This window comes from Macaca nemestrina, chromosome 20 (genome assembly GCF_043159975.1).
Source record: "Macaca nemestrina isolate mMacNem1 chromosome 20, mMacNem.hap1, whole genome shotgun sequence".
In the NCBI taxonomy this organism is placed as follows: domain Eukaryota; kingdom Metazoa; phylum Chordata; class Mammalia; order Primates; family Cercopithecidae; genus Macaca; species Macaca nemestrina.
In genome coordinates this window covers 53,836,495-53,847,091 of record NC_092144.1, presented here as the reverse complement: position 1 = coordinate 53,847,091, position 10,597 = coordinate 53,836,495, and the positions used below count along the sequence as shown (strand labels likewise).

At 52.4% G+C, this 10,597-nt stretch overlaps 2 protein-coding genes across 2 annotated transcripts; one reads left to right on the top strand and one right to left on the bottom strand.

Annotated features, from left to right (window-relative positions):
• Positions 1-2,808: 2,808 nt before the first annotated feature.
• On the bottom strand, positions 2,809-5,439 carry LOC105463845 (serine/arginine repetitive matrix 5). The gene has a single exon (XM_011711244.3). The coding sequence runs from the start codon at positions 5,344-5,346 to the stop codon at positions 3,037-3,039; it is 2,310 nt and encodes a 769-aa protein (XP_011709546.2). The 5' UTR covers positions 5,347-5,439; the 3' UTR covers positions 2,809-3,036.
• On the top strand, positions 2,945-10,287 carry LOC105463846 (zinc finger protein 428). Its single transcript, XM_011711245.3, has 2 exons — positions 2,945-3,077; positions 9,627-10,287. The coding sequence occupies exons 1-2, from the start codon at positions 3,002-3,004 to the stop codon at positions 10,124-10,126; spliced, it is 576 nt and encodes a 191-aa protein (XP_011709547.1). The 5' UTR covers positions 2,945-3,001; the 3' UTR covers positions 10,127-10,287.
• Positions 10,288-10,597: the final 310 nt, after the last annotated feature.

The window sequence follows — 10,597 nt, the reverse complement described above, 5'->3', positions numbered from 1 at the left end:
TACATGAGTTAAGACCTGGAAGCCCCTTTCCTACAGACCACCCTACTAAGTCCAGCCTGGGCAACTGAGCGAGACCCTGTCTCTTAAAAAATATAAGTAGGCTGGGCACGGTGGCTCACGCCTGTAATCCCAGTACTTTAGGAGGCCGAGGCGGGCGGATCATGAGGTCAGGAGATTGAGACCATCCTGGCTAACACGGTGAAACCGTCTATACTAAAAATAGAAAAAATAGCCGCTGCAGCTACTCGGAAGGCTGAGGCAGCAGAATGGCCTGAAGCCAGGAGGCGGAGCTTGCGCCATCGCCCTCCAGCCCGGGCGACAGAGTGAGAGTCCACCTCAAAAAAAAAAAAAAAAAAAAAAGCAGGGCGTGGTGATGGCTGCCTGTAATCCTAGCTACTAGGGAGGCTGAGGCAGGGGGGAGGTTGCAGTGAGATCGCGCTACTGTACTCCAGCCTGGGCAAAAAAGTGAGACTCCATCTCCAAAAAAAAAAAAAAGAAGGAGGAGGAGGACTTTCTTGACAGCAACAGTGGGTGTACTAAGACGCACAGACGGGAAAAGGCCTTGTGTGCACAGGGAGAGGTGAGAGGTCGGGAATGTCTGGAGTTTACAGAGGGGTGGGGGTGGGAGTAGTAATGGCCACTCTGGATGGAATACCGGCCACACACCAGCAATTTCTATCAGTGAGCCTACTGAATCTTCAGAAAAACCTTTTGAGCTGAGAAATCATTTTATGAAAGGTGTGGCTTCCAATCCTAGTTCATCCACTTACCAGATGGTGACCTTGGGCTATTCACTTACCACCTGTGTGTCTGTTTTCTCATCTGTACAAAGGAGGTAATTCCAACCTAGTTATGGGGAGTACGTGAGTTAAGGCCTGGAAGCCCCTTTCTTGCAGAGAAGGAAACAGGCTGGAGAAGTTAAGTTCTTCGCTTGGTGCTACACAGCTAGAGCTTGGCAAACCTAGACACTATCTTGCCAATGGATACAGAACTAAGGCTGATAGTCACAAACTAGTACAGCCATACCAATTGTTTAAATATTAAAATACTTTCAGATGGGTTGGTGTGTCACTGCTACACAAGTACTCGCTGTCCCTAACTGCCACTTTGGACCCTCCCTGTGGTATTATATATATAAATATGTTGGTTTTTATCCACAGTTCCTGGCTGCTAACTCCTATAGCCTTTGTTTGTGGTCTCTTGTTATAATGTTGTGTACCTTAGGCCTGGGGCAGGTCTCAAGAAACAATCTCTCTGACCTCCTCCTTCCCTCCATTTCCTGCCCCAGGGCAAGACTCTAATCTTCCCCACCTTCCTGATTGTTGGTCTTAAGACATTTTCAGAGAATTCCATGCTTAATGCTGCTGTCTTAAAGTCTCTGTAAAAACCCAAGAGGACTGGGTTTGGAGAGCTTCCACATAGCTGACCACATGAGGGTTCCTGTAGGGTGGCACCCCAGGGAGGGCGTGAAGCTCCCTGCCCCTTCCCTTATACCTTGCCCTACACATCTCTTCATCTTTCTTCTTTGCAATAATAAACCAGAAAATCTAAATAAGCATTTCCTTGAGTTCTGTGAGCAGCTCCAGCAATTTTTTTTTTTGTAAGAGGGGTTATCCAGGCTTAAGTGCAGTGGCAAGGTCACGGCTCACTGCAGCCTTGACCTTCCAGGCTCAAGTGATCCTCCTGCCTCAGCCTCTCAGGTAACTGGGACTGTAAGCATATGCCACCACTCCGGCTAACTTTTGTAATTTTTTTTTTTTTTTTTTTTTTTGGTAGAAACAAGGTTTGCCATGTTGCCCAGGCTGGTCTCAAACTCTTGAGCTCAGGTGATCTGCCTGCCTCGGCCTCCCAAAGTGCCAGGATTACAGGCGTGGGCCACCGCACCCAGCCTTATTTTCTTTAAAAAGTCGGGTGTGGTGGCTCACGCCTGTAATCCCAGCACTTTGGAGGGCTGAAGCGGGTGGATTGCTTGAGCTCTGGGGCACCATGGTGAAACCCTGTCTCTACCAAAAATACAAAAATTAGCTGGGCGTGTGGATAGCGTTGGAATGGAATTGGAGGGGACACCTAGCCTGTGTCTGCTGTGCAGTGTGTGGGGAAAAAGCCCCACACATTTGGTCACAGAATTCTGTGTTGATGATTGTTATGGTGGTAGTGTGAGAGTAGAGGAAAAACATAGTTTGAGGGTTTTTTCCCCATAACACTCCCCCAACCCCAGACCTCCCCATGGTCCAGCAACTAAAGGGTTAATGCCTGGCATCCGTCCCTGCTCCACTCTCAGTTCTGATTGGTGCCCACACCAGTTTCCACTATTGAATATTTGGAGTGTCACCTCTCCCTGCCCCACTGAATAAGAACCAGAAGGCAGCCTTGTTGCCCACATGGGGAAATTAAGACCTAGAGAGGGGGCCAGGTGCTGTGGCTCACGCCTGTAATCCCAGCACTTTTCGAGGTTGAGGTGTGTGGATCACCTGAGGTCAGGAGTTCAAGCCCAGCCTGGCCAACATGGTGAAACCCCATCTCTACTAGAAATACAAAATTAGCTGGGCGTGAGGACACATGCCTGTAGTTGCAGCTACTTGGGAAGCTGAGGTAGGAGAATTGCTTGAGCCTGGGAGGTGGAGGTTGTAGTGAGCTGAGATCGCGCCACTGCACTCCAGCCTGGGCAACAGAGCGAGACTCTGCCTAACTGAAAAAAAAGACCTAGAGAGGGGCAGGGCTTGTAGTCAATTCCCTGTAGACAGTCAGGGACACAGCTGGGGTCCTCTGTGCCCCACCCCAGCAATGAGCACACAGTTGGGCTTAGGGTGGGGATGGGTGCTATGTAAAAATTTATTGAATCATCACAGGCCTTTCCTTTCCCCCTATCCAGCATCCCTCTCTACCTGCCAACATCCTGTATTAGAGAACTTGTGGCCGAGGTGTGGCTGTGGAGAGCTGGCCGGGGAGGGACGCTGCTCAGCTGCTGCTCTGCTCCTGTCTCCTGTCCCCTCTCCCGGCCATGACAGAGACCCGTGAGCCAGCTGAGACTGGGGGCTATGCCAGCTTGGAAGAAGACGACGAAGACCTTTCCCCAGGTAAGGTGGCCTTAGAGGTGGTGGCGTTGGCTTGACTGTCATCCTGGCTTAGGGTTTGGCCTCCATTGGGAAATGTTGATGGGCAGTGGCTGCTTGTCTTGCTAGGGGTTCTATTCTGACTGAGACTCCTTGTCCTGGTAGGGGATCTCTTCCAGTCGGGACTTCTGGGGACTGTAGATTGACTGGGGTCTCTCTCCTTGCTGGAGGTTCTAGATTGGCTATGATTTCCTTCCTTGCTGGGGGTTCTAGATCGGCTGTGAGCTTTCTCCTTGCTGGAGGCTCTAGGTTGTCTGTAACCACTCTGCCTACTGGGGCTTCTAGATCGGCTGTGATCTCTCTCCTCGCTGGGGCTTCTGGATTGTCTGTGTTCTTTCTCCTCGCTGGGGCTTCTAGATTGTCTGCACTCTCTCTCCTTGCTGGGGCTTCTCCATCGTCTGTGATCTCTCTCTTTGCTGGGGCTTCTGGATTGTCTGTGTTCTTTCTCCTCGCTGGGGCTTCTAGATTGTCTGCACTCTCTCTCCTTGCTGGGGCTTCTCCATCGTCTGTGATCTCTCTCTTTGCTGGGGCTTCTGGATTGTCTGTGTTCTTTCTCCTCGCTGGGGCTTCTAGATTGTCTGCGCTCTCTCTCTTTGCTGGGGCTTCTCCATCGTCTGCAATCTCTCTCTTTGCTGGGGCTTCTGGATTGTCTGTGCTCTTTCTCCTTGCTGGGGCTTCTAGATTGGCTGTGATCTCTCTCCTTGTTGAGGCTTCCAAGTCGGCTGTGATATTTCTCCTTGCTGGGGCTTCTAGATCGTCTGTGATCCCTCTCTTTGCTGGGGCTTCTAGATTGTCTGCGCTCTCTCTCCTTGCTGGGGCTTCTAGATCGGCTGCGATCTCTCTCTTTGCTGGGGCTTCCAAGTTGGCTGTGATCTCTCTCCTTGCTGGGGCTTCTGGATCGGCTATGATCTCTCGCCTTGTTGGGACTTCTAGATCGGCTGCGATCTCTCTCCTTCTTGGGACTTCTAGATGGGCTGCGATCTCTTTGCTTGTTGGGGCTTCCAGATTGACTGTGACCGTTCTCCTTCCTGGGGCTGCTAGATCCTCTGCGATCTCTGTCTTTGCTGAAGCTTCTAGAATGGCTATGACTTCTTTCCTCGCTGGGGTTTCTAGACCAGTTGTGACTTCTTCCTCTTCTGGGGGTTCTAGGTTGGTTTTGACTTTTCCCCTTGCTGTGGGTTCTAGACTGGCTATGTCTTCCCGTCTGGCTCAGAATTCCCTTCCGGGTACGACTTCTTGCCCTGCTGTGGTTTCTTTTCCAACTGTGACTTCTCATCCTGCTGTGCGTCCTCTTCTGACTGCCACTTCTTGACCTTCTGGGGCTTCTAGATTGACTGTGACTTTGCGGCCTGCTGTGGGTACTGGCCTGGTTATAACTCTTGACCCTGCTGGACGTTTCAGTGGGGCTGTAACTCTTTTCCCTACTGGGGATGATCATCTGACCGTAGCTCTTCACCTTCCTTGATGACGATGGAGATGGGCTGTCACTCTTCTCCTTGGAGGGAATTCCAGTCAGGGTTTGACACTTGGCTGTACTGGGAGTTACAGCCAGCTCGGAACTCCTCCCCATACCTGAGCCTCCTGGTGGGCGGTAACTCTTCTTGCTCATATTTCTAGGCTGGCTGTCACTTCTTTCCCTGTTGCTGGTTCTAGGCCGGCCGTAACTCTTTCCCCGGCTCCGTTTTTGCTGTGAAGTGGGAGTTCTCACCCTGCTGGCCATGCCTGGTCTGGCACCATGAGTTCTTATCCTGCCAGGAGTGCTGGCCCTGCTGGGTGACCTCTTGGAGCTTTGGCTTCCCCTTCTGCCAGGTGTCCTACCCCGGCTGTGTGTGCCCTTCCGCTGGTGGCATCTCACGCCGCTGGCCTTGCTGGCTTTGCTGGCTTTGCTGGTCCTGGTGTCGGTGCTCACCCTGCTGGGTGTTCTTGCCTTGCTGTGGACTCGGGACCTGCTGCTGGGCAGGTTAGAAGGGGCTCTTTTTGTACTGGTCGATTTGGTGGACTTGGAACTGCTTGGGCTCACGACCAAGTTGGGGGATGTCGCTGGCTTGGTGGGCACTAAAGATCTGTTGGGCGTTGCTGATTTGGTGGACTTCAAGGAGGCAGGAGGCTTGGGATCCGCGGTGGGCATGGAGGATCCACTGGGTGCCGGGGACATACTGGGCTTTGAAGATCTCTTAGGTGAAGACATGGTGGGCGCAAAAGGGCTTGTGGTCCTGGAAGTCACAGTAGACATGAAACACCTGGTAGCCGTGGACGATGACCTGATTGCCTGTCACAGGCCAACTGTGTGAAGTCACAGTGGGCACTGAAGACTCTCCAGGGTGAGTGGTATGAAGTCAGAGGTGGGAGGAGAGGGCAGGTGTCCCACCCAGCCTGAGGCTGGAGATATTTCCTCTGGTTTGCAGCCATTTAGCAGATGTCTTCTGAGGCTGACTCATGCCCAGCATTGCTGGGGACAGAGAGATGGGGCAGACCCAGGTCCTGCCTTTGAGGAGCCCATAGTCAGTGGGTGGGGAGGGGGTCACTGCCCAGAGTGGTCAGGGTGTGATGGAGAGCGGAGCAGGGGCCGGGGAGCCCATACGAGAGAGACACTGACTGCCTGGGGAGTCAGCAAGGACTTCACAGAGGAGGTGACATGAGCTTGGCTTTAAAAAGGAGCAGGAATTTTGCCAGTAGAGAAGGAAAGGGTCAGGCAGGCTGGACGCGGTGGCTCACACCTGTAATCCCAGCACTTTGGGAGGCCAAGGCAGGCAGATCACCTGAGGTCAGGAGTTCAAGACCAGCCTAACCAACATGGTGAAACCCCATCTCCACCAAAAATATAAAAATTAGCCAGGTTTGGTGACACACGCTTGTAATCCCAGCTACTTCAGGGGCTGAGGTGGGAGGATCGCTTGAACCTTGGAGGCGGAGGTTGCAGCGAGCCAAGATCACACCACTGCATGCCAGCCTGGGTGACAGCGAGACTCTCTCAAAAAAAAAAAAAAAAAAAGAACGGGTCACCCAGGTGGGCAGGGAGCAGAGGCTAAGGCTTTGGGGAGGGAGATCAGGGTCTTGGGGCCACTATCATCCACTGACCCACATGTCCTCTGCTGGGGACCCCAAGATCATACCTGCCCTTGAGGATTTCCCAGTCAGATAAAGCAGATACCCTGGGGGGCAGCTGACTGCAGTCAGCTTCTAGGACAGTAACAGGAGGAGGTGCTGGGGCATCGGAGAGAGACCTGGCCGGGAGCCTGGGGCATCAGGATGGTGGCTTCACAGAGGACGGAGTTTGTGCTGGGTCTTGAAGGATGAGTTAGGGGGTCACCAGGTAGACAGAGTGGGGAATAGCCCATGCCAAGGCCTCAGGAAACGATTTTTTTTTTTTTTTTTTGAAACAGACTCTTGCTCTGTCACCCAGGCTGGAGTGCAGTGGCACGATCTCGGCTCACTGCAAGCTCCGCCTCCCAGGTTCACGCCATTCTCCTGCCTCAGCCTCCCCAGTAGCTGGGATTACAGGCGCCTGACGCCATGCCCAGCTAATTTTTTTCTATTTTTAGTAGAGACGGGGTCTCACGGTGTTAACCAGGATAGTCTCGTTCTCCTGACCTCATGATCCACCCGCCTCGGCCTCCCAAAGTGCTGGGATTCCAGGCGTGAGCCACCGCGCCCGGCCAGGAAACGATTGTTAAATGGCGGGAACCAGTAGGAGAGAGCTGCAGGGGCGGATGTTCAGAAGAAAACGGTTATAACCCGTCTGGGCTGGTGATGCTGGGAACCCAGCAGGAGGGTGGTAGAAAAAATGACTGGCTGCCTGGGATGAGGAGGTCTGGGACGGCCTCACCAAAGAGGAAGGCCTCCCACTGGGTCCTAAAGGATGGTGGGAAAAACTAGGGCAGGACATTCCCACCAGAGGGAGGAACAGTGTGTGTGAAGCCTCAGAACAGGCTTTTCAAATTCCATGCACAGATATCCATGCCATAAATATGTCGTAAGTACTTTCTTTGTACAAAGGAAGTGTTCTAGATGCTAGGGCCACAGCAGTGAACCAGACAAAATCCCTGTTCTCGGGGACAGGCAATAAACAAGCACACAAGCAAATGTTGTATGCAGTGAGTCAGAAGATAGAGAAAAATGAGCCCGGCGCAGTGGCTCATACCTGTAATCCCAGCACTTTGGGAGGCTGACATGGGTGGATTACCTGAGGTCAGGAGTTTGAGACCAGCCTGGCCAAGAAGGTGAAACCCCATCTCTACTAAAAATACAAAAATTACCTGGGCGTGATGGTGCGCGCCTGTAATCCCAGTTACTTGAGAGGCTGAGGCAGAAGAATTGCCTGAACCCAGGAGGTGGAGTTCCCAATGAGCTGAGATCACACCACTGCACTCCAGCCTGGATGGCAGAGCGAGACTCCATCTCAAAAGAAGATGGAGAAAAATCAAGCAGAGTAAGGGGCATAGGGAGTGCTAGGGAGTGGCCAGGGTGTCACTGAGAAGGTAACACTTGAGAAGAGACATGGAATGGAGAGTGACATCGGCAGAAAGGATGGCAAAGACCCTGAGGCAGGTACGGGCCTGGGGTGTCAGGGAAGGTGAGGAGCCTGGTATGAAGAGCCTTGTGGCCACTGTGATGACAGGAGCAAGGGCGGAGCACAGGGTGCAGCAGCAGGATCCTCTGGGTTCTGGGAGAAACTGAGGAATGGGGCCGGGATGGATACAAGGTGAGGCTTTTGGCAGGCTCCTGCCACTGAGGCCAAAGAAGCTGGTACTTCCCACACTGTGGTCACGGGGACCCCATCTCCAGCCATTACTCTGTTTGTGCGCCCCCATAATGGCAGCTGATGTTGCCCTTTTCCATATATCAACTTTAAAATTTTTCCCCTTTTCTTTTTTTTTGGAAATGGAGTCTCGCTCTCTCACCCAGGCTGGAGTGCAGTGGCTTGATACTGGCTCATCGTAACCTTCGCCTCCTCGGTTCAAGCAATTCTTCTGCCTCAGCTTCCTGAGTAGCTGGGACTGTAGGCACCCACCACCCTATACCTGGCTAATTTTTGTATTTTTAGTAGAGACTAAAAATACAAAAAATACAAGAAATAAATTGGGTTTCATGATGTTGCCCAGGGTGGGTCATGAACTCCTGAGTTCAGGCAGTCCGCCCACCTCAGCCTCCCAAAGTGCTAGGATTACAGGCCCTTTTCTTTAAACCTAAACTTGTCCTAGGCATGTCCTTGATAACTGTGAAATCACAGTAATATCTCACCTATAAATAAATATTTTAATTCACCTATGTGTGTGTGTGTGTGTGTGTGTGTGTGTGTGTGTATATATATATATATCTCCATGGCCACAGATATAAAAGTACATCTGTGTGTATGTATGTGTTTTAATTTGCACAAATACCTTTTCAAATGGTTGTCTCCCTAAAATGATCCAGTGTCGGCCATGGCCCAGGTTCAGCTTTTCCTGCCAGAGCTGTGTAACCACAGGGGAGTAAGTCGTCTAGCCTCCCTGTGCCTCAGTTTCCACATCCATCAACTGGGGATAGTAACAGTATCGCCCTCAAAGGGTTGTTGGGGATTTAGTGAGTTAATGTATAGGAACAGGGCTTCTACAATAGCAAGGATGCTATTGTTACTGGTGGTTTTTTACTACTCCTGCTTTGTCCTTCCTAAACGCCTCCCACCCACCTCCCCATGGAGGTTTTTTTTTTTCCCCCAAGACGGAGTCTTGCTCAGTCATCCAGGCTGGAGTGCAGTGGTGCAATCTCAGCTCACTGCAACTTCCACCTCCTGTGTTGAAGCAATTCTCCTGCCTCAGCCTCCCGAGTAGCTGGGAATACAGGCACCCGACACCACACCCAGCTAATTTTTGTATATTTAGTAGAGACAAGGTTTCACCATGTTGGCCAGGCTGGTCTTGAACTCCTGACCTCATGATCTGCCCTCCTTGGCCTCCCAGAGTGCTGGGATTACAGGCATAATCCACTATGCCCAGCCAAAAAAATTATTTTTCAGAGGTAAGGTCTCACTCTGTCACCCAGGCTGGAAGGGAGTGGCACAGTTATGGCTCAAATGCAGCCTCAAACTCCTCGGCTCAAGTGATCCTCCCGCCTCAGCCTCCTGAGAAACTGGTACTACAGGCAATGTGTCACCAGGCCTGGCTAATTTTTAAATTTTTTATAGAGACGGAGTCTTGCTATATTGCCCAGGCTGGTCTCAAACTTCTGGGCTCAAGTGATCTTCCCATCTTGGCCACCCAAAAGTGCTGGGATCACAGGCATGAGCCACCATGCCCAGTCCTGTCCCATGCAGTTCTTAGAAGACTTTCATTTGCTTGACACAAAGATACAGGGAATCTACCAGGTGCCAGCCTTGTATGCCATGGGGACTCATCTGTGGGGAAGTGAAGGGTAGTGCCCAGGCTACCCTGGTCATACTATGGCAAGTCTGAATGTGAGGTTCAGGGAGGGGACAGCTAGGCCTAGCCCTCTTTCCTCTGATGCCACTGTCTCCCCCTGTCTTTCCTCCTCCAGGCCCTGAGCATTCCTCTGATTCAGAATATACTCTCTCAGAGCCGGACTCCGAAGAGGAAGAAGATGAGGAGGAGGAGGAAGAGGAGACCACTGACGATCCCGAATATGATCCTGGCTACAAGGTGAAGCAGCGCCTTGGCGGGGGCCGTGGTGGCCCATCCCGCCGGGCCCCCCGTGCAGCCCAGCCCCCGGGCCCCCCGGCTCAGCCTTGCCAGCTCTGTGGCCGCTCACCCCTTGGGGAGGCCCCACCGGGAACCCCACCCTGCCGGCTCTGCTGCCCTGCTACAGCCCCCCAGGAAGCACCAGCCCCTGAAGGCAGGGCACTTGGGGAGGAAGAGGAGGAACCACCTCGGGCTGGGGAGGGCCGACCAGCTGGGCGGGAGGAGGAGGAGGAAGAGGAGGAGGAGGGAACCTACCACTGTACGGAATGCGAGGATTCCTTCGACAACCTGGGGGAGCTGCACGGGCACTTCATGCTGCACGCCCGGGGTGAGGTGTAGGCAGAGCCCCCACACAGGGAGCTTGGCAGAAGGGGTGGGGTGGGAGGAGGGGGCCTGAGGAAATTCGGGTTGTGACAGTGGTCATGGGGGATGGGGTACTGCCGGTCTGTGTTGTCTTAGAAGTAGATGTGTGATGGCCAGAATAAAAGCCAAAATCTGTATCTGTGTGTGTTGGTTCAGACAGAGAGAGAGAGAGAGAGAGAGAGAGAGAGAGAGAGAGAGAGAGTGTGTGTGTGTGTGTGTGTGTGTGTGTGTGTGTGTATTTCCCCTGTGCTCCTTCTTGGGGAACCTCGGGGTCTTTTGGGAAAGATAACTAACATTTACTATGTGCTTGTATTTGATGGTATTTCCATAGGCTCTAACAATAGAATTTCATTTCTCACTCATAAAATAGTGCTGGGTGAGTCATTTGGGGACCCAGGCCATCCCTTAAGCCTGTTGTCCAGACTGGGTGGCTATGGCCTGGGTCCT